The sequence below is a fragment of the Haliotis rufescens genome, unplaced genomic scaffold (assembly GCF_023055435.1).
Source record: "Haliotis rufescens isolate VD_foot unplaced genomic scaffold, xgHalRufe1.0.p SCAF_4, whole genome shotgun sequence".
Taxonomy (NCBI): Eukaryota; Metazoa; Mollusca; class Gastropoda; order Lepetellida; family Haliotidae; genus Haliotis; species Haliotis rufescens.
Window position 1 is genome coordinate 39,367,408 of NW_025964112.1, and position 23,775 is coordinate 39,391,182.

At 39.6% G+C, this 23,775-nt stretch overlaps 1 protein-coding gene across 1 annotated transcript in view; it reads right to left on the reverse strand.

Moving 5' to 3' along the window:
- Nucleotides 1–4,034: 4,034 nt before the first annotated feature.
- Nucleotides 4,035–23,775, reverse strand: part of LOC124134734 — a 462,484-nt gene continuing 442,743 nt past the window's right edge. Inside the window, exons 88-108 of the mRNA XM_048381564.1 lie at nucleotides 21,408–21,539; nucleotides 20,200–20,334; nucleotides 19,699–19,830; nucleotides 18,480–18,614; nucleotides 17,979–18,110; nucleotides 16,838–16,954; nucleotides 16,381–16,490; nucleotides 15,605–15,669; nucleotides 15,020–15,183; nucleotides 13,411–13,495; nucleotides 13,241–13,257; nucleotides 12,575–12,684; nucleotides 11,808–11,872; nucleotides 11,204–11,367; nucleotides 10,481–10,565; nucleotides 10,312–10,328; nucleotides 9,552–9,684; nucleotides 8,322–8,518; nucleotides 7,051–7,118; nucleotides 5,909–5,965; nucleotides 4,035–4,506 (exon numbers count right to left, since the gene is read on the reverse strand). Of these exons, the coding sequence (XP_048237521.1) occupies nucleotides 4,474–4,506; nucleotides 5,909–5,965; nucleotides 7,051–7,118; nucleotides 8,322–8,518; nucleotides 9,552–9,684; nucleotides 10,312–10,328; nucleotides 10,481–10,565; nucleotides 11,204–11,367; nucleotides 11,808–11,872; nucleotides 12,575–12,684; nucleotides 13,241–13,257; nucleotides 13,411–13,495; nucleotides 15,020–15,183; nucleotides 15,605–15,669; nucleotides 16,381–16,490; nucleotides 16,838–16,954; nucleotides 17,979–18,110; nucleotides 18,480–18,614; nucleotides 19,699–19,830; nucleotides 20,200–20,334; nucleotides 21,408–21,539 (2,153 nt within the window). The 3' untranslated portion in view covers nucleotides 4,035–4,473. The remainder of the gene's footprint in view (nucleotides 4,507–5,908; nucleotides 5,966–7,050; nucleotides 7,119–8,321; nucleotides 8,519–9,551; nucleotides 9,685–10,311; nucleotides 10,329–10,480; nucleotides 10,566–11,203; nucleotides 11,368–11,807; nucleotides 11,873–12,574; nucleotides 12,685–13,240; nucleotides 13,258–13,410; nucleotides 13,496–15,019; nucleotides 15,184–15,604; nucleotides 15,670–16,380; nucleotides 16,491–16,837; nucleotides 16,955–17,978; nucleotides 18,111–18,479; nucleotides 18,615–19,698; nucleotides 19,831–20,199; nucleotides 20,335–21,407; nucleotides 21,540–23,775) is intronic.

Sequence of the window (23,775 nt, forward strand, 5' to 3'; positions counted from 1 at the left end):
TTTGTATTTATCATTTTCCATGACGCCCTCTACATATTCTGGGTCGTACCATGGATGGACCTCTGTGTCCTGAGCAGCAAACAGAAAGCATTCTGTTTCACATGTTTTAGGCCAGCCAACTTCATCCAAGCCAGGAACTCCACAGGGTTGCTGGTTCTCTCAACACACTGCATATAAACTCGATGCAGTGGTCGTTCAGATAGCCTCTCCTTGAGTCTCGGCCGATCTGATATGGCACTTCGCTTGGTTGACACTTGTTTCTGTATCGTCAAGCAGTACAGAACCATCAACAAAACCAACATTGACATTAGGATTCCCACGTTATTTAAGAAATCTCATATTGGCCCGCTCAAATCCCATATTGGCCCGTATTGCTGCTCCAGTGCTTCTATATGATAAAGGCTGATTTGAGCGTATTAGAGAGAGTTGATAAATAATTATAGTTATTGCTTATTTAACTCTCCCAGACACGATGTAGCGTTGTCAGTACTTGCGAACATTCCAAGGAAAGACCTATTCAGCTTTGCTGCCCCTTATAAAAACATCTCAAGATACATGTTATGTAAATACATATTTTATTTCAAGAATAGGTAAATTCTTTGATATTTTATTAGTAAATATGTATAACATAAACAAATAATGAAATATGGTTTGTTAATCTCTCATACACGGTTGGCATACATGGAATATATTTACAATGACATTATAAGTATGGTTCCTGACTTAAGATATCAACATCATATATTTCATACATATATATGTATATACATTTAAAAAATATTACACTCTTATAGAGTAACCAAGATTGTCCAACTGTGTTGACTGCAATACGCGTAAGGGAGATAATCGCTGTATAGTTATGACAAGCTATCACATAAACGTTAAACCTTGACCCCCACCTTCCCCTAGGGCTATGTACCCCGGTCTTGTCCCTTTCTAGGGGGTTACATCAGCGCCTAAATGTGAATTTGTGTAAGTGCAATATTGAATTACTTGACTAATCTACATTATAAATGGCTATTTAGCAAATTTAACAAGGAGATCTTATTCAAACTTACAATGACTGTCGATTAACTATCGCCTGTGGGAAGTTGACCACATACCGAACAATCTGGGGAGAATGAATTACCGACATCTGTTGTTCTCCTAATAACATGCGCTACGGATCTCTGGATGTTTACTTCAACATTAGAGACCGCGTCGAATGCATTTCGCCAATCGTTACGTGTATCAATAGTTTTATATACATTAAAATATACTCAAGTACATTTGACATTTGACATCTTTCTATTATTCGGCGAATCTCAGATTTCATTTAAGATAAGCGAATCCACCATATCTAAGGCGCACAACTCTGCACAGCAAATTGAGGCAGTTTCGGACATCGTCTCTATCATTGTCTCTTTATGTTGAAAGCCGATCTTATCTACCTCCGGGTTCTACCGCTGTCGCAAGTACGTGAACGTATCCTCAAAGTGCGCAGGTCGAGTACTGAATAAGCACTTCATTTTCTGTGTCGATACATTTCCTGAAAAAAAGACCTTACTTTCGCTACATTCTGCATAGTTTCCCATTGTGACCTGTATATTACCCATCCTCGGGAGTCAGGGCTATGATATTTTCTGTCGGTAAATACACGTCTATCATATTCAGTCTTGGTTTTGACACGGCTTTGATGCTGGGAGACCTGTAGTGAATGAGTGACATGCGCGGAACCAGCCGCTGCATCATGATCAACACAGCACGTTATCAACTCACAAGATAACAGCATGAAGACTACGACAAGGGTAGTATCATTTGACACAGTGACAAAAATGGTCTGATGAAAGGTCAACAAAAGAGCACATCTCCCTGCTTCAGTAAAGCAATCCCCATACTGTATGGTCCAACAGTATATGATCCCTTAATGGTAAATTGAACAAAAAATGTTAGGGATAATGAATATTTTGGGGGATAGTTTTATAAAACTTTGTGTTCAGTCTTCACTACAGAAAAATATCCCCCCAAATATTCACGATCCCTAACTTGTTTTGTTTCGCATATATCATTGCTAATCCTCAACGGAAAAATCAGCTGTGGTGAAACTAAAGTAATAATTTCATATTCGAAAAGAAGTTTCAAATGAGTGGATGTGTGTATCAATCTCACTGTATCACTTTCATGCAGTGTAATCACTATTAATAAGAACAAAGAGAAAAAAACGAGTGGAAGAATGCGTCATACCACATTGTCCTGTTGGATTAATGTCATGACATAACAACACGGGGATACAAGGATATACATACGCTAACTGTGACACGTATTTTATTGTCGTCACATGTGATCATCAAAGTGCGCAGGTCGAGTACTGAGTAAGCACTTCATTTTCTGTGTCGATACATTTCCTGAACAAAAGACCTTACTTTCACTACATTCTGCATAGTTTCCCATTGTGACCCGTATATTACCCATCCTCGGGAGTCAGGGCTATGATATTTTCTGTCGGTAAATACACGTCTATCATATTCAGTCTTGGTTTTGACACGGCTTTGATGCTGGGAGACCTGTAGTGAATGAGTGACATGCGCGGAACCAGCCGCTGCATCATGATCAACACAGCACGTTATCAACTCACAAGATAACAGCATGAAGACTACGACAAGGGTAGTATCATTTGACACAGTGACAAAAATGGTCTGATGAAAGGTCAACAAAAGAGCACATCTCCCTGCTTCAGTAAAGCAATCCCCATACTGTATGGTCCAACAGTATATGATCCCTTAAAGGTAAATTGAACAAAAAATGTTAGGGATAATGAATATTTTGGGGGATAGTTTTATAAAACTTTGTGTTCAGTCTTCACTACAGAAAAATATCCCCCCAAATATTCATGAAGACTACGACAAGGGTAGTATCATTTGACACAGTGACAAAAATGGTCTGATGAAAGGTCAACAAAAGAGCACATCTCCCTGCTTCAGTAAAGCAATCCCCATACTGTATGGTCCAACAGTATATGATCCCTTAAAGGTAAATTGAACAAAAAATGTTAGGGATAATGAATATTTTGGGGGATAGTTTTATAAAACTTTGTGTTCAGTCTTCACTACAGAAAAATATCCCCCCAAATATTCATGAAGACTACGACAAGGGTAGTATCATTTGACACAGTGACAAAAATGGTCTGATGAAAGGTCAACAAAAGAGCACATCTCCCTGCTTCAGTAAAGCAATCCCCATACTGTATGTCCAACAGTATATGATCCCTTAATGGTAAATTGAACAAAAAATGTTAGGGATAATGAATATTTTGGGGGATAGTTTTATAAAACTTTGTGTTCAGTCTTCACTACAGAAAAATACCCCCCTAATATTCACGATCCCTAACTTGTTTTGTTTCGCATATATCATTGCTAATCCTCAACGGAAAAATCAGCTGTGGTGAAACTAAAGTAATAATTTCATATTCGAAAAGAAGTTTCAAATGAGTGGATGTGTGTATCAATCTCACTGTATCACTTTCATGCAGTGTAATCACTATTAATAAGAACAAAGAGAAAAAACGAGTGGAAGAATGCGTCATACCACATTGTCCTGTTGGATTAATGTCATGACATAACAACACGGGGATACAAGGATATACATACGCTAACTGTGACACGTATTTTATTGTCGTCACATGTGATCATCTAAGTAAAACAGAACGTATACACTGTTTATATGTTTTATACATAGCACAAAGAGAGATTCTTCGATGCTGTTTTGCATGAGGTAACATGCGATTGAAAACTAGGGCATGAAATTTCAGAAATGACTACAGATGCAATTGTGATTAACGTTTCCTGGTTTAGATTTCTGAGATATTTAAATAATTAAGATGACACGAAACATTGTCACGTCAGCCGCCACTGGGATACGAGTTCATGTATCAAGTCCCGTAAGTCGCCTCTTACAAGCATGGTCGCCTCTTACGAAAAAAGCACGGGTTTGCCTAAGACATATTCTATCCCGGATCTTCACGGGTTAAGTATTAGTTGATATTACAAGGAAATGCAACACCCATCAATAACCACAGTGAATGATATCCAGGAACGTGTGCACAGTTGCCCAATACTGTCGACAACGTTATATGCTCCCAAATGTGTCAAAAACCCATTATACTGCATGAGATGAGGGGATATGAAGCGTATATTGTCGTCACTGGATGTATCGTTGATTTCTTCAGATGAAAGACGGAAGATACAAACATATATCGAAATATCATATCTCAAAATAATGAAAGTGGCTTTCATAAACCAAGTATGACAAGCATATACCCACCAGCCATCAAGGATTATAAGGATTAGTCCATGGCACATAAAGACAATTAAATGTCAATATCATTCAAGCATAATTGGAATATCCCAGGGTGTCCATGAATAATTCAGTGGCGCAAGACGCCTGCTAGTGGCGCATTTTTCTCAACTGAAGATTGTGTTGTTTCTCGCTGGTGTCTCAGGCACTGGAGTTGGGGTGCTGGCGGCTGGACTGTAACACAAGAGACGAGACAATATACCATGTACTCGATTTCCCGAAAAAACACAAGACAATGAAGATTACACACTATACAGATGTTCTCACACTTTCAAGAGACAAAATACAACATGCACATGTTCTGACATATTCACAAGACAATATACCTCATGTCCTTACACAGTAACAAGACAATATACAACATGCAGATATTCTGACATATTCACAAGACAATATACCACATGTCCTCACACAGTCATAAGACAATATACAACATGCAGATATTCTGACATATTCACAAGACAATATACCACATGTCCTCACACAGTCATAAGACAATATACAACATGCAGATATTCTGACATATTCACAAGACAATATACCACATGTCCTCACACAGTCACAAGACAATATACAACATGCAGATATTCTGACATATTCACAAGACAATATACCACATACAGATGTTGTCACAAATCAACATGACAATATATGACATGCAGATGTTCTGACACATTCACAAGACAATATGCCTCATGCAGATGTTCTGACAAATCTACAAGACAATATACAACATGTTCTCACATAGTCACAAGACAATCTACCACATGCAGATGTTCTGACACATTCAGAAGACAATATACCACGTGTAGATGTTCTGACAAATCCACAATACATTATACCACATGTTCTGACACATTCATAAGACAATATACTACATACAGACATTCTCACACATTTAAAAGTCAATAACCGACATATTCTCACCCTGCGAACATTCGCATTTACACCTGTTCAACCCTTCACCAGCAATTATGTACGTAACCAATCAAAATCAATCAAGAACCAATCAAAAACACAATACGCAACTCTGGCAATGGTGCACAACGACACAGTGGCAGATACTGGGCCAGGTCAAGGGTTGTATATGTACAGCTATCTTGATTGTATGGCTCCGAAAGGTCTATTCTGCATCATACAGTGATACAAGTGAGTGTGAGTTGGGTTTCACTCTACTTTTAGAAATATTTCAGTAACATCTAGGCGGGGGTCACCAGAAATGGTCCTCTCACATTGTATCCATGTGGCGAATCGAACCTAGGCCTTTGACGTGACGAACGAACGCCTTAAGCACCAGACTACTTCACCGCCCCTACAGTTATATGGGTTTACTGGGTAACCATTATAACTCTATGTAATGCTTCAACCGTTGAGGCGGACACCCTGCATTCCGAACTATCAAGAACGGATACGTTGATATTACCGTGCTCCCGTACGTAATGTGTTACTCGTGACCTTATTGCAGTGAACATGGTGTTTCTCCGCAATATCGGAGGTGCATGTATTAAACTGAACCCATACATTGTCTTCACTGGATATGTTACTACTGAATGGTCAAATAGATGTAGAACCTTACCTTCAGCTGTGATCTCGGCGAGGGGGAGGCGTTGATCTGTGGTCTTCTTATCTCGAACTGAAAGATGACACAAGTTTATGGTGTATATTTTACCTTGCATCCTGTAGATGTACATAACACATCTCCATATTTCACTTTAGTGCAATAGTTCTCTGTTCCTGATCACAATTCCACGACATATTGGACTGGTTATGTTAGATCATTCATCACTAATATCCTCACATAACTAAAAGCCACAAAAACCTTTTCCATAAAAGCAGAGGTCATAGTAAGATTCCGACTACATCATAACTACATGATCATTCAAACATAGAAGCCATGACATGTTTATTTTTCCAGATCAGAACCGGCTTTGGTCACATTGAAAGAATCGTGCAAAGTTTAAGGCGTTACTCATATGCTAAAACATTCCGTGCAAAAAAGTAGCTTCTTCAAACACACGATGAATAAAATCAGATGTCAATGTTTGGACATCTGAAGGTTCCAAAGAGGAGAAGAAAGGGTCGTGCCTAAAACTAATGTATGGAACATCATTTAGTTGAAAATATTTATGATCGAGTAGCATTTATATCAGATTTGCATATGTTCAAACCTTTTAAACAAGCTTTTATATCATGAATAAAATATCTAATAAGCATTATAATCCAATGGCGGGCCGACATGAAGTATCAAAATGCCTTGATTATACGCATACTTCCCCATTTCAGACAATTGTAGACATAATGGAAATAACAAAGAACTTCGGTCAAACATTTTACTGCAAAAGGTTGTCATGGTATGTGCATTGTCTAAAGCTCTTCATCCTTGTAACCCCATTGGGATTCAGGGTAAGAATATAAGTACCCAGCAATCTATGATTGTTGAATGAGGTAACGAAATAGATCTGTTCGTGAAGGCTTGGTCACTTGATTGATTGCGTGTCATCCATTCCAATTACGTGGATCGATGCTCATTGCTGGTTTGTCTGGTCCAGACTCCATTGTTTACAGACAGCAGTCACATAGCTGGAATATTTCTAAACAACAAACAAACAAACTTCAGCTGTGTGACGACACACTGATGTACAAGGTTTCAGCTATCCTATGTCTACGATATACCTTCTATGAAATATATATTTATACCATTGTCCCAGCAGTACTCACTGTTTCATTGGGTGGCATGATCCGGTACAGGAAGTCCCAGGAGAAGTTGGAGAGGTCGCTGTCATCGGCTGTCGGGAAAAATATGTGTTAAGCCCCATTTCAAACACAAGAATGCAAATAAAATGACACATGCGACCGATTTCTCTGCGAGTACAACATAATATCTACTGCTGACTACAGTGTATATAGTGTACGGGTGGCCAAGTAGTCTTAGACGCCGTAATTTGCTGTTCAGATTTGCATCCCCTGGGTGTACCAGAATCCTATGCTCTTGGGTTTGAATCCAATATTCTTCCTGATAATGATTCTTGGTTTGTGAACATCATACCCGTGCTGGTGAGTTTTGCCAAAGTGGTGAACTTCTAAGACCTGCACGTAGAGCTTCCTGTAAGCTGACAGACAGTGTTAAAACTGAAATACTGTACAAAGAAGCAGTTGTGGACAACTTTATCATCACTAGCTGTATTATATGTTCTGTGTACTACGCAGCTTATTCCTTTCAATGTGTTGCTAGGATCTTAACGATGTCATACATGAGGCTTATCTAAGAAAGACACATATGGCGTGAATTCATTTAACGCCACTTTGAACAGTACGTGTCCATCTCAGTTTAATATAGTGTCGGAGATAATATCTAATAGTTTGACTTCAGACTATGTTTATCAGATCTTCAGTCTGCTTCATTCTCATTTGTATCATTATTTATCTTCCAATGAAGGTTGCCAATTTCACAATAATTTAATCATATATTTTCTTTGTTGATATCATTTTGAATATTTTAACCTTTTAATATTAATCAGTTTCATAAAACCTTATCGTCGTTTTCAGCACATCCCTATTAATTTACTTAATCTAAATTTCAGTGATTAACCCCGTGGGAAAGCCAGATTAAAAACATTCTCCTATCTCGTAAGAGGCAACTAAATGGATTTGATGCCAGGCTTGGTGTTCTTGTGGGCCATTGTATCCTGACAGCGAGGGACGTTCCTCATAATATCAATCGCTAGATTATTTACAGGTTGCCGTAATATATGTTGAACATAGCTGTCTTTGTCGTTTAACAGTTAACAAACAAACAGTACTTGTTTTCATTGTCATTACCTTTAGCATTAATCTCAGTTTCATTCTAAGTTTCTTTTTCAGCATTTGTACTGTTATCTGCATTCCGAGTTACATCAATTTTCATTCTCATTTCTTGTTTAGTTTCATTTTTTCTTTTGTTACTATTGATATTTTAAATAATGCAAGGCTCTCCCTCTAAATTTACTCACGTCGTTGATTCTGCTGATCTTTAGCGAACCAAGCACTGTCTCTGAAGCTACCCCGCCCATTCCTCTTCCTCCTCTTGTTGCTGTCATCACTGGATGCTGCTGAGAGGGAGTCGGGCGAGTACATGCCGCGGTTGGCGCTGTAGAAGCCGTCGCGAGTGGCCAGCTGACTGGAGAATGGATGTAGGTAGGAGTCGTATCTGAAATGTGTTAAGTATTATGTAGCTAGTGAAACCTATCGCTCATAACCACCACTCACTTGTACAATTATTTCCACTTGTACTCATATAACAACCCAGCCTCTATAATACATATACAACAGCTAGGCTAGCTTTTCATTCAACAAACCTAACAATTTCTCTCAAAGGTTTCATTTCACTGCCCTAAATGTGCAACTAGGTCCATCTGGTCTACTTCACTTCCCCACTTATACAACAGCTAGACTTCTAAATGTAACAAGAAAAAAGCGTTATCACTATCCAGCGCCATGGGGCACATTAGAACTTTCTTTGGTCATATAGTAGTGAATATGAACTATAACAAAGAGTCCCATCGAGTCTGAAGGATTGGCACTTGGATCGTTATCAGAAAAAATGATTCAATGTGATACTGATACAAGCAAATGTTCCCTTGTCTTGACAAAATACCTCAGTCTTGATAAGTATTTCTTGGATAAGTTAACTTTATCAGTTTCTGAGAAAACTTGTTCCCATTGCTCACACTATAACCCAAGTAAAATAACATGGGCCAAGGACCGTAGGTCATTTAAAAAATAATTGACTGGACAAGTTTCGAAATCAGTCTTGACAAGTATCTCTTAGATAACATACACATGCTCATTCGATCAACGTCAGTAGTTTCACTATACACTAAGTTGAACACCGCGGATCAAGGCCATAACTCTGTAAAAAATGAATTTACGACACTAATTATCAAACTCATTTCAGATCATGCCCAGTAACATCAGTCAGAAATTTGGACCATTTTGAAAAGCGGACGGACGAACGGACGGACGGATGGACGAACTACGTTCCTATATACCTCGCGCCACTTCGCGACGGGGGATACTAACAATGTGCAGTTACCAGACTGTGATTCACTACCCAGCTTATACTTATACAACTGTCAGACTAGCTTCCCTGTTTCACTGCCGAATTAGGCAGACAGCGCCACTGGGAATGCTGGCTTCTACCATTCACTACATCCACCAGAACTCCCACTGGTCCCACTCACCGTTCCTCAGACGACCTCTCAAGACTCTTCTTCTGGTTTCTCATCCTCATAAAGATGATAGCGATGATGGACGCCAGAATGATGATGAAGATAGGGATACCCACGGAGAGGCCGATAATAAGTCGATAGTCGCCTGAACACAAACATGATTTGATTGGGTTAATATAAGTAGGAAGGCTTTGAGCATTTATTGAAACAACGCCGATCATATAAACAATGTATTCGGCTGATGTCCACTGCAGTATCCTCTGTTGACACTTTGTGTCATTAACTATATTCTGAAATTTGAGGAAGTGAATTCTATTTAGTTGTGTAACATGGCTAATTTATGGCTGATTCTACAGCACCATCTGGGGTTGATTCTAAATCGCTATATAATTTCATCTGTGTTCGATGAGGAATGTGTTCTATATGGTTATATAACATCATCTGTGACTGATGGGTAATAAATTCTATATCGCTATATAGATTCAACTGTGTTCGATGTGGAATTTGTTCTATATGGTTATATATCATCATCTGTGATTGAAATTAATTCTATATCGCTATATAATTTCATCTCTGACGGGTGATTAATTATATATAGCTTTATTGCATCATCTGTGATTAATTCTATATCATTATATAACAGCATCTGTAATTTGCAAAACTATTACATAATTAAAAACATTTATTGGAAAGGTGATTTCCAATCGCTCTATAAAGTTCTGTTTTAGGCAAAAGAAGATCTTAATGTGGAGCCGCATAACGATGTACTCACTTTCTTCTGGAACGAGCCTGAAAGGCAACACAGACTGATTAGCTGAAGAGTAAATGCTACATTTGATTTTAACTCATGTTATTTTACAAAAAATGTATATTTGACAGAAACAACTACTTTGGAAATATCTTTTATCTTTTGACGCAAGTTGAGAAAATGGATCTCTTACCTGCAGACTGGTGTATCGTTTTCATTGACGCAGACTTGGTTACTCTCACAGTTGGTCCTGTAAGTGTCACACACATCTTTCGTCACTGAAACAAAACACACAAGACTATTGGGAACACGAGGCATGTCAAGTGACACTATAGCACAGCAGACTGCTGAGAACATCAGTCACGGGGTACACGTGACAAATATAGCACAGGAGACTGCTGAGAACATCAGCCATGGGTTACAAGTGACACTTGCACAGGAGACTGCTGACAACATCAGACCTGGTGTACACGTGACAATATAGCACAGGAGACTGCTGTGAACATCAGTCAACGGGGTACACGTGACAATACAGCACAGGAGACTGCTGAGAACATTGGTCACGGGGTACACGTGACACTTTAGCACAGCTGACTGCTGAGAACATTAGTCTCACAGACTTCTCGCATTTTAGATAAGTCTCACCAGATAACTACTCTACAGTAATCATCACAGCAATATTCTATGTATTTTTTATTAGCTCTGTATATGCTACTATTTCACGTATCAAGTATCGCATATAGGGGTCTTCCCGTCTATTTGAAACCTATAGTTTAAAGGTTTGAAATCACTCGGGCTTGATAATACCTAAGAACAGATGATGTTCCGGACGAGTAGCGGTGTAGCCTGACTATTTCTGGGTGCGGCGTCAAACAATTAATGAACTAACAATCAGTACATGTCAAGCCTCACTCACCATTAGTCCCATTGACTGTCTGGGCCAGAACGGATGCATTTACTCCATCGATAGTTAAGTTACCCGATACCAGAGCGGTCGTGGCTTTGGCGAACACTGCGGCAGCGTCGGTGTCTCCCATCTTGTTAATTTCAGTTGTGTAGTCAGCGACGACACTACCCGATCTAAAGCACACACAGGACAAACGTCATATTTATGAAAATTCGTTGATAGCTTTTTGAAATGAAGGTACATTGACATGCTAGACTGTATTGGGTTCAGTAATTATCTGTGCAAATACTTGGTCGCTGTGGCTCGCACTTCGCTACGAAGAGTTGCGTCCTTTCAGCTTGCCAGAAACCGATGGTCATGGGTTCGAAGCCTGGTTCGTCCTGATCATATCTGTAGGTTTGTCAGAACTATACTGTGGTCGCAGGTTTCACCAAAGAGGTCAACGTCTGGAATCAATATCATTTTCCTCCCATATCAAGCTTATACGTGTTTATAACATTGAAATAGTGTACAAAGCGAGGTTAAATTCAACTCACTCACTCACAATCTGTGCTTATACAAGTTATTCAGTAACAGCTGAAATGCACGCTCAGTCCAAGGTGGAACTACTCACTTGATTTCGGTGACAACAAGCCAGAGAAAGGCCTCACGCAGCTTCATCGTGAAGTATTCAATCAGCTGAAACAAAAACAACGAAAGGTTGACATGAATATAAGATAACATTGTGAATAGTTAATGTATTGTAAAGATTAACTTTCCAACCATACAGTATTTATAGGGAATGCTGATGCTTACATAGGCAGGGTATTGTACACATTGAAATGTGCTGGCGTCACATGATTGTGGGTTCGAATCACTGACTCACTCTGATTAGGGTTCATGCTCTGTCAGTACCATACCCATGCTCGTAGCTTTAATCAAAGTGGTAAATTACTATGACTTGGATCACTTTGGGATTTCCGCCCATGTCAAGTTGGCACGCCTTCATATAAGTAAATATAATATGAATTTTCAGTGCAAGAGAATATCTACATTATGCGCCGAAACAGATTCCATTTGGCGTAAGGGCAAAATAGCAGTGAATTTATTTTGAATAGACAAAAGAAAATCAGTGATGACACCAGGTGTTCGCGAAAAGGGTGGGCATGTCCTGCCCTACCGGTAACGCTCAAAGCGGAGTAAACCGGTTACAGCTGTGTACTGGTGTACTGACGGGTACGAAGAGGGAGGTCACATCCCTAATCATCTAAGGCAACGGAATTGCGTTTCTTGGGCGTGCCAAAACTCACCCACTATCAAGTAAAACAATGAAGCGGCTTATGCAAGATTAAGAGCCGTCATGGACAAGACACGTCCAACCGAGTCTCCACGTTATCTTACCGCTCTCTCTATGTCTTTGAGTAGTTTGGTATATTCCGCCGTGGTGTTATTGAAGGCGCTGTCGGACACATTTTTGTTCAGGGTGATACTAGCAGCGAATATTTCAACAGCTGAAAAGTAGACACAATTCATGTCATCTACCTGAATCAGCAAGAACTATGAAGAGTGGATGATCATTTCTCAACCTAATTACAAAGGATGTATGTACACGATGGACAGTTTGCATGTGTTAACTACAATACTCGCCATGCTCTGTACCCAAGTATTGTATAATGACATCAGTGGTGATCAAATCATTTCATTACGCCACATGTTTCAATGCTGATAATCTGCGTTTACTCGTCTACTCCAGTTACTTTCATGTCTTATTGTCTTTAAACTAAATATATTCAGGAACTATCTAGTTTGACACATCATTTTGACATGTGCATGTGAAATTAATTCTATATTGCTATATAATTTCATCTCTGACGGGTGATTAATTATATATAGCTTTATGACATCATCTGTGATTAATTCTATATCATTATATAACAGCATCTGTAATTTGCAAAACCATTACATAATTAAAAACATTTATTGGAAAGGTGATTTCCAATCGCTCTATAAAGTTCTGTTTTAGGCAAAAGAAGATCTTAATGTGGAGCCGCATAACGATGTACTCACTTTCTTCGAAAACGAGACTGAAAGGCAACACAGATTGATTAGCTGAAGAGTAAATGCTACATTTGATTTTAACTCATGTTAATTTACAAAGAAATGTATATTTGACAGAAACAACTAATTTCGAAAAATCTTTTATCATTTGACGCAAGTTGAGAAAATGGATCTCTTACCTGCAGACTGGTGTATCTTTATGCTTGACGCAGACTTGGTTACTCTCACAGTTGGTCCTGTAAGTGTCACAAACATCTTTCGTCACTGAAACAAAGCACGGCAGACTATTGGGAACGCGAGTCATGTCAGGTGACACTTTAGCACAGGAGACTCCTGAGAACATCAGACATGGGGTACACGTGACAATATAGCACAGGAGACTGCTGAGAACATCAGACATGGGGTACACGTGACAATATAGCACAGGAGACTGCTGACAACATCAGAAATGGGGTATACGTGACAATATAGCACAGGAGACTCCTGAGAACATCAGACATGGGGTACACGTGACAATATAGCACAGGAGACTGCTGAGAACATCAGTCACGGGGTACACGTGACAATATAGCACAGGAGACTGCTGAGAACATCAGACATGGGGTACACGTGACAATATAGCACAGGAGACTGCTGAGAACATCAGTCACGAGGTACACGTGACAATATAGCACAGGAGACTGCTGAGAACATCAGTCACGAGGTACATGTGACAATATAGCACAGGAGACTGCTGAGAACATCAGACATGTGGTACACGTGACAATATAGCACAGGATACTGCTGAGAACATCAGTCACTGGGTACACGTGACAGTATAGCAGAGGAGACTGCTGAGAACATCAGTCACGGGGTACAAGTTACAATTTAGCACAGGAGACTGCTGAGAACATCAGTCACGGGGTACACATGACAATATAGCACAGGAGACTGTTGACAACATCAGTCACGGGATACAAGTGACACTAGCACAGGAGACTGCTGAGAACATCAGTCACTGGGTACACGTCACAATATAGCACAGGAGACTGCTGAGAACATCAGTCACGGGGTACACGTGACAATATAGCAGAGGACACTGCTGAGAACATCAGTCACGGGGTACAAGTGACAATATAGCACAGGAGACTGCTGAGAACATCAGTCACGGGGTACACGTGACAATATAGCAGAGGACACTGCTGAGAACATCAGTCACGGGTTACACGTGACAATATAGCACAGGAGACTGCTGAGAACATCAGTCACGGGTTACACGTGACAATATAGCACAGGAGACTGCTGAGAACATCAGTCACTGGGTACACGTGACAATATAGCACAGGAGACTGCTGAGAACATCAGTCACGGGGTACACGTGACAATATAGCACAGGAGACTGCTGAGAACATCAGTCATGGGTTACACGTGACACTATAGCACAGCACCTAAGTCATGGGTTACACGTGACACTTTAGCACAGGAGACTGCTGAGAACATTAGTCTCATATTCTTCTCGGATTTTACATAATTCTCACCAGATGACTATTCTACAGTAATCATCACAGCAATATTCTATGTATTTTTATTAGCTCTGTATATGCTACTATTTCATGTTTCAAAGTATCGCGTATTGGGGTCTTCCCGTCTACCTGACCCCTTTTGTTTAAAGATATGAAATCACTCTGGCTAGATAATACTTAAGAACAGATGATGCTCCGGACAAGTAGCGGTGTAGCTGGACTATTTCAAGGTGCGGCGTCAAACAACAAATAAACTAACAAACAGTACATGTCAAGCCTCACTCACCATTAGTCCCACTGACCGTCTGGTCCAGAACTTTTTCATTTACTCCATCGATAGTTAAGTTACCCGATACCAGAGCGGTCGTGGCTTTGGCGAACTCTGCGGTAGGGTCATTTGCGACCTTCTTGTTAACTTCAGTTGTGTAGTCAGCGACGACACTACCCGGTCTGAAGCACACACAGGACAAACGTCATATTTATGAAAATTCGTTGATAGCTATTTGAAATGAAGGTACATTGACATGAAAGGCTGTATTGGGCTCAGTAAATATCTGTGCAAATACTGGGCCGCTGTGGCTCGTACTTCGCTACGAAGAGTTGCGTCCTTTTAGCTTGCCAGAAACCGATGGTCGTGGGTTCGAAGCCCGGTTTGTCAGAACTATACCGTGCTTGCAGAGTTCATCAAAGAGGTCAACGTCTTGAATCAGTTTCATTTTCCTCCCATATCAAGCTTATACGTCGTGATATAACTGAAATACTGTTCAAAGCGTCGTTAAATTCAACTCACTCACTCACTCACAATCTGTGCTTATACAAGGTCTTCAGTAACAGCTGAAATGCACGCTCAATCCAAGGTTGAACTACTCACCTGATTCGGATGACAACAAGCGTGACAAAGGCATCACTTAGTTCGCTCTTGAAGTAAATAATCAGCTGAAACAAAAACAACGAAACGTTATATGAACATAAGATAACATTTTGAATAGTTAATGTATTGTAAAGACAAACTTTTCAAACATACAGTATTTAAAGGGAATGCTGATGCTTACATAGGCAGGGTATTGTACACATTGAATTGTGCTGGCGTCACATGAACGTTGGTTCGAATCACTGATTCACTCTGATTAGGGTTCATGCTCTGTCAGTACCATACCCATGCTCGTAGCTTTAATCAAAGTGGTAAATTACTATGACTTGGATCACTTTGGGATTTCCGCCCATGTCAAGTTGGCACGCCTTCATATAAGTAAATATAATATGAATTTTCAGTGCAAGAGAATATCTACATTATGCGCCGAAACAGATTCCATTTGGCGTAAGGGCAAAATAGCAGTGAATTTATTTTGAATAGACAAAAGAAAATCAGTGATGACACCAGGTGTTCGCGAAAAGGGTGGGCATGTCCTGCCCTACCGGTAATGTTCAAAGCGGAGTAAACCAGTTACAGCTGTACACTGGTGTCCTGTCGGGTACAAAGTACGAAGAGGGAGAACACATGTGTCCTATTCATCTAAGGCAACGGAATTGCGTTTCTTGGGCGTGCCAAAACTCACCCACTATCAAGTAAAACAATGCAGCGGCTTATGCAAGATTAAGAGCCGTCATGGACAAGACACGTCCAACCGAGTCTCTACGTTATCTTACCGCTCTCTCTATGTCTTTGAGTAGTTTGGTATATTCCGCCGTGGTGTTATTGAAGGCGCTGTCGGGCACAGTTTTGTTCAGGGTGATACTAGCAGCGAATATTTCAACAGCTGAAAAGGTAGACACAATTCATGTCATCTATCTGAATCAGCAAGAACTATGAAGAGTGGATGATCATTTCTCAACCGAACTGCGAAGGGTGTATGTACACGATGGACAGTTTGCATGTGTTAACTACAATACTCGCCATGCTTTGTACCCAAGTGTTGCATAATGACATCAGTGAAATAAGCCACTTGTTTCAACGCTGATAATCTGCGTTTACTCGTCTACTCCAGTTACTTTCATGTCTTATTGTCTTTAATCTCAATATATTCAGTAGTGATCTAGTTCAAATGTTTTGATATGTGCATGTTTCTAATTCACAGTGGTAATCTGAAAGAGGAGGATATATTACCGTCACACGTCTTTCCATCCCGGTTGACAGTTTGCCCTGCTGGGCACTCACACTTGAAGGAGCCGCCTGTGTTAACACAAGTAGCCTCACACCCGTCACTGCCATCACACTTGTTTTCTAGGAATTGAAATATCGGTTTCAAAGGTATCATGTCAATCAAAAAAACAAAACAATTCGGCTTCAGGACAGTGATTGTAGGGACATTCTATATATGTGATCAACCATGAGATCACATTTTGACTTTTCATTACATCTCAAAACTATAGTATCTTCAGAAGACAAAAATACAATTCACAAGTTTCAATTCATATGTATTACAGAAATAGCTTGCATCAAACGTTTGGACTCATTTTCCGACTTATAACTGTTTATGTAACAATTGCAGGTTTAGATTCTGATGAATTGAAAGTAGACATGTATGATTAAAGGTTTTGAAATTATGTCTTCATTACATTACGAACTAACGAGAGAAAAATTTGATATGTTTGTACAGTCCGCACACATGGCGATTTTCTCTGAAGTAAGTTGACGTCAAACGTCTTTATGAATTCACAGCACAAATCACATCGCCATAAGGTCCGTTTTCTCCGGGTGGGTCACATATAAGAAAACATATAACACATTGCCACGGGCCATAGAATTGAAAATTCGTCAACACGGACTAGTCTAATGGCAACGGTAACGGCTTGCCCCTTCATCTAAGGGAACGCAGTTCGCTGTAAGCCGTGATCTATATGTGCTTGAATACACTGATGGTTTGTATTTCAGATCATCCTTCATTAAATTGTCAACATCATACCCGTGCCAGTGGGTACCACCAAGGTGGAAAACACCGTGATATAACGGAAATAGTTTTTAAGGAGGGCACTTGTTCATGGAAACAATAGCTTAACGTAACCATGACGGCTGAGATGCCAGATTAGCTTCACCAAATGTGTTCGATCATAAGAAACCACCACGTTGCAAAATAAGGTCTGTCTTGGGGCAAATGTGCGGCGGAGAAAAGTGACCTGTGCATCTCTGCTCCCATACAAGCACATCTTGAAGTATAACATAAGTTTGGTGATAGCTGAGCATACACGTGGATACTTAGTGGGTTGCGAGTTTTGGAGTGTAGTTCCGGTAAGAAAATCTGACTTACCATCACATTTGGTGGTTGTGACGTTCTTGACGTAGCCGCTGTCGCAGTTGCAGGAGAAGGAGCCTGGAGAGTTGCTACAGGTTGAGTTTGGTGTCCCACTACATTGGTTGGTGTCCTGGCACTCATCAATATCTGTCACACAAGAAAGCAGACAGTATGATGACGTTGAATGAGAAGTTAAACAACATGTGGGGCTCAATGTTATCAATCTAGTGTCAGAATCATGACTTGAGACGTGACTTGGAAAGTTGTGAAGTCAATGTTTGAGTTTTATATTGTATTGTAACCATGCATGAGAAACATTATTGTATTTATCGTAAAGGTTGGATTCATACGTCACAATTAGACAATACCAGGGTTGTACAATAAATGTTGTTTCAGTGATAGTAATGGTTGATACAATTAAAAGAGTAAATGCTACATTTTAAAAATGTAGAAGCTATGGTTGTAAGAGTAGCTATAGCCTTCAGTGCTATAGTTGTAGGCGATGACTTCACTTACCATCACAGAGATCGTTGGTGGTGTTCATGAGGAAGCCTGAGTCACAATCACATCTGTAACTTCCGTCTGTGTTGTTGCAGTTGGAGTTGATCAGTCCGGAGCAGATGGTCATGTTTTCGGTGCAGTCGTTCACGTCTGACAAGTGATTAAAATAAAATGTACAATTTACAGATAAAACGTATAGTATATGTTCCTTAAAAACTATAAATATGATGATTCTTTTACAAAGTTGTTTACTTGAAAGAGTGGCAATGATCTTCAAAACTGGCTTGATGTACTTGAGCTTGGTTTCCACACCAATATCAACTTATTCTTCCAGCTATGTCATCAGGGGATATTCTGTATTGATCTTCTGTTTCCTTCAATTCATATATATTACAGAAATACATTGCATCAAACGTTTGGAGTCATTTTCCGACTTATAAGTGTTTATGTAATAATTGCAGGTTTACACATAGTGTCTGATGAATTGAAAGTAGCCATGCATGATAAAAGGTTTTGAAATAATCTCTTCATTGCATTAAGAACCCCCGAGAGAAAAATATGGTATGTTTTACAATCCGCACACATAGTGATTTTCTCTGAAGTAATTTGACGTCAAACGTCTTTATGATGTCACAGCACAATTGTATCCCAGCACCTATAAGGTCACATATAACAAAAGTCCCATTGCCACAGGACCATGGAATTGAAAACTCGTCAACACGGACTATTCTAATGGCAACGGTAACGGCTGGCCCTTTTATCTAAGGCACCACAGTTCGCTGTGCAGTTTGCTGTTCGCCGTGCTCTATATGTGCTTGAATACACTGTTGCTTTGAATTTCAGGTCCTCTTTCATTAAATTGTCAGCACCATACCCGTGCCAGTGGCTATCACCAAAGTGTAAAACACCTGATATAACGGAAATATTTTTCAACGGGGTACTTAACCCAACTCACTCACTTTTGTTCCTGAAAACAATAGCTTAACGTAACCTTTACGAGTGAGATGCCAGATCACCTTCACCAAATGTGTTTGATCCTAAGAAACCACCATGTTGCAAAATTAGGTCTGTCTTGGGGCAAATGTGCGGCGGAGAAAAGTGACCTGTGCATCTCTGCTCCCATACAAGCACATCTTGAAGTATAACATAAGTTTGGTGATAGCTGAGCATACACGTGGATACTTAGTGGGTTGCGAGTTTTGGAGTGTAGTTCCGGTAAGAAAATCTGACTTACCATCACATTTGGTGGTTGTGACGTTCTTGACGTAGCCGCTGTCGCAGTTGCAGGAGAAGGAGCCTGGAGAGTTGCTACAGGTTGAGTTTGGTGTCCCGCTACATTGGTTGGTGTCCTGGCACTCATCAATATCTGTCACACAAGAAAGCAGACAGTATAACGACGTTGAATGAGAAGTTAAACAACATGTGGGGCTCAATGTTATCAATCTAGTGTAAGAATCATGACTTGAGACGTGACTTGGAAAGTTGTGAAGTCAATATTTGAGTTTTATATTGTATTGTAACCATGCATGAGAAACATTATTGTATTTATCGTAAAGGTTGGATTCATACGTCACAATTAGACAATACCAGGGTTGTACAATAAATGTTGTTTCAGTGATAGTAATGGTTGATACAATTAAAAGAGTAAATGCTACATTTTAAAAATGTAGAAGCTATGGTTGTAAGAGTAGCTATAGCCTTCAGTGCTATAGTTGTAGGCGATGACTTCACTTACCATCACAGAGATCGTTGGTGGTGTTCATGAGGAAGCCTGAGTCACAATCACATCTGTAACTTCCGTCTGTGTTGTTGCAGTTGGAGTTGATCAGTCCGGAGCAGATGGTCATGTTTTCGGTGCAGTCGTTCACGTCTGACAAGTGATTAAAATAAAATGTACAATTTACAGAAAAAACATATAGTATATGTTCCTTAAAAACTATAAATATGATGCTTCTTTTAACAAAGTTGTCTACTTGAAAGAGCGGTAATGATCTTCAAAACTGGCTTGATGTACTTGAGCTTGGTTTCCACACCAATATCAACATATTCCCCCAGCTGTGTCTTCAGGGAACATTCTGTATTGATCTTCTGTTTCCTTCAATTCATATTTATTACAGAAATACATTGCATCAAACGTTTGGAGTCATTTTCCGACTTATAAGTGTTCATGTAATAATTGCAGGTTTACACATAATGTCTGATGAATTGAAAGTAGCCATGCATGATAAAAGGTTTTGAAATAATCTCTTCATTGCATTAAGAACCCCCGAGAGAAAAATATGGTATGTTTTACAATCCGCACACATAGTGATTTTCTCTGAAGTAAATTGACGTCAAACGTCTTTATGATGTCACAGCACAATTGTATCCTAGCACCTATAAGGTCACATATTACAAAAGTCTCATTGCCACAGGACCAAGGAATTAAAAATTCGTCAACACGGACTACTCTAATGGCAACGGTAACGGCTGGCCCTTTCATCTAAGGCACCGCATTTCGCTGTGTAGTTCGCTGTTCGCCGTGCTCTATATGTGCTTTAATACACTGTTGCTTTGAATTTCAGGTCCTCCTTCATTAAATTGTCAGCCAGTAGGTACCATCAAAGTGGAAAACACCTTGATATAACGGAAATATTTTTCAACGGGGCACTTAACCCAACTTACTCACTCTTGTTCATGAAAACAATAACTTAACGTAACCATGACAGCTGAGATGACAGATCACCTTCACCAAATGTGTTCGATCCTACGAAAGCACCACGTTGCAAAATTAGATGTGTCTTGGGGCAAATGTGCGGCGGATAAAAGTGACCTGTGCATCTCTGCTCCCATACAAGCACATCTTGAAGTATTACATAAGTTGAGTGATAGCTGAGCAAACACGAGGATATTTAGTGGGTTGCGAGTTTTGGAGTATGTTTCTGGTAAGGAAATCTGACTTACCATCACATTTGGTGGTTGTGACGTTCTTGACGTAGCCGCTGTCGCAGCTGCAGGAGAAGGAGCCTGGAGAGTTGCTACAGGTTGAGTTTGGTGTCCCGCTACATTGGTTGGTGTCCTGGCACTCATCAATATCTGTCACACAAGAAAGCAGACAGTACGACGACGTTGAATGAGAAGTTATACGACATGTGGGTCTTCTTGTTATCAATCTAGTGTAAGAAGCATGAATTGATATATGACTTGGAAGGTTGTGAAGTCAATATTTGAGTGTTATCATCTTTTAACGTATTTTCCGTGACTGAAACCCCCGACTTTTCGCTCTCCGGGCTGGCGCTCTACAACTAGACGACGGATCGGAGTTAATGGTATGCTTCAGTTCTAGGTGCACATAATTCTGTTGCATAAGAAGAGTGCGTGAGTCACATCAGCAATATTTCAGCCATGTCGTGACTGTATAAGCATATCGTACATGAGTTGATTGTATTATTGAATATTACAACGTGCTATAGTGACAGATAAATGTATTGCTTTTTAAAGTAGATGCAACAGTTTTTTGGTTAGATGTTGCAGTAATATGTGTTTATACAATAGTTGTTGCTGACATTACAGTTATGCATATGCTACATTATCGGTACATACTACGGTTGTAATAATAGATACTTTATCCTCGGAGTAGATGCAGTTTTAGACGATGATTCACAGGATTTATTTGCAGTTACAACAGTTACACGTTTTGATACAACTACCCTACAACTTAAGGAGTTAGTTTTTAGTTAAATCAAGATTGAGAAGGTATAGAAGAAGACGACGATGAAGAAGATGAAGATGATGATGAAGGAGACAATGAAGATGGTAAAGGATAACGCATTATATAAAGAAGAGATAAAGAAGGAATAGGAGATGAAGAAGAATATAATTTTATTGATGAAGATGATAAAATGAGAAGTCGAAGATGATGAAAAAAGATGACAAAGAAGACTAAAAGTAATGATAAAAATGACAAAATAAGAAGAAGATGATGGAGAAAATGAAGAAGATACAAACGGAGATGATGATGAAGAAGATAAGAAGAACAAGATGAAGATGAAAATGAGATGACGATGATGAAGAAGGCGATAGAGAAGAAAAGAAGGTGAAAAAAGAAGCAAAAGCGGAAATTGATGATGAAGAAGATAGAACAGGATAAGGAGATGAAGATAATATAAAGATGATAAAGATGATAAAAACGAGAAGACGAAGAGGCGAAGAAGGTGAAAAAGAAGGCGAATAAGATTAAAATGAAGACGATAGAAAAGGCATATCAGATGAAGCTAAGAGTGAGTGAGTGAGTGAGTTGGGTTTAACGCCGCTTTTAACAGTATTCCAGTTAGATCACGGCGTGTCAGCTTAATGTGGGAGGAAATCCCGAAGTGATGCAGGTCTCAGACGTTAACTACTTCGGTATGGCACGGGTATGGTGCTCACAAACCTAGAAACGTAATCGGTGCGACCGGGGGTCGAACCCATAATCATAGGTTTCCGGCATGCCCAAGGGACGCAACTCTGCACAGTGAATTGCGGCGCCTTAGACGACTGGGCAACCCGTGCCACCAGATGAAGATAAGATGAACAAGAAGACGAGAAGGAGGAAAAAATGAAGGAGACGATGAAAATGAAAAAAATGAGAACATGAAGAAGAAGACGATAGTGAAGAAAACGAATAATAATTTGAAAATGAAGATGAAGAAAAGAAGATAATGAAGAAAGATAAGAAGATGATGAAGAAGAATATGAAAAATGATGACATGAAGAAGATGACGCACACAATGAGAAGATAAAAAAAAGAACACGATAAATTGATGATGATCAATGAGAAAATTAGAAGGTAATGGTAAATAACGAGACGAAGCTGATGAACAATATGAAAAAAAGAGAAATGATGAAGAAAATGAGAAGGTGAGAAAGAAAGTGAAGAAGATGACAAAGAGGAAGAGATGAATAAGGAGATGGGGAAACGAGAAGAAAATGAAGAAATGAGATGATGCTGAGAAAGGAGAACAATAGAAAGGAGAAGAAGATGATGACCAAGAAGATAAGACGAAGTAGAGGAGGTTAAAAGAGAGGAAGAAGATGAAGAAAAAGACGAAGATGATGAAATACAAAATGAACAAAAAGTAGGAAACGATCAAATAGAAGAAGAGGATACGAAGATGATGATGAAGAAGATGACGAAAGAGGAGTATGAGAAGGTGATGAAGACGATAGAAAAGGAAAAGGAGATAGAGATAAGAAGATGAAAAAGAAAACGAGGATGAACATGAAGGTGAAAATTGAGAAGATGAAGAAGAAGAAGATGAGAAGATGAAAAAGAAGAAGCTGATGACCATGA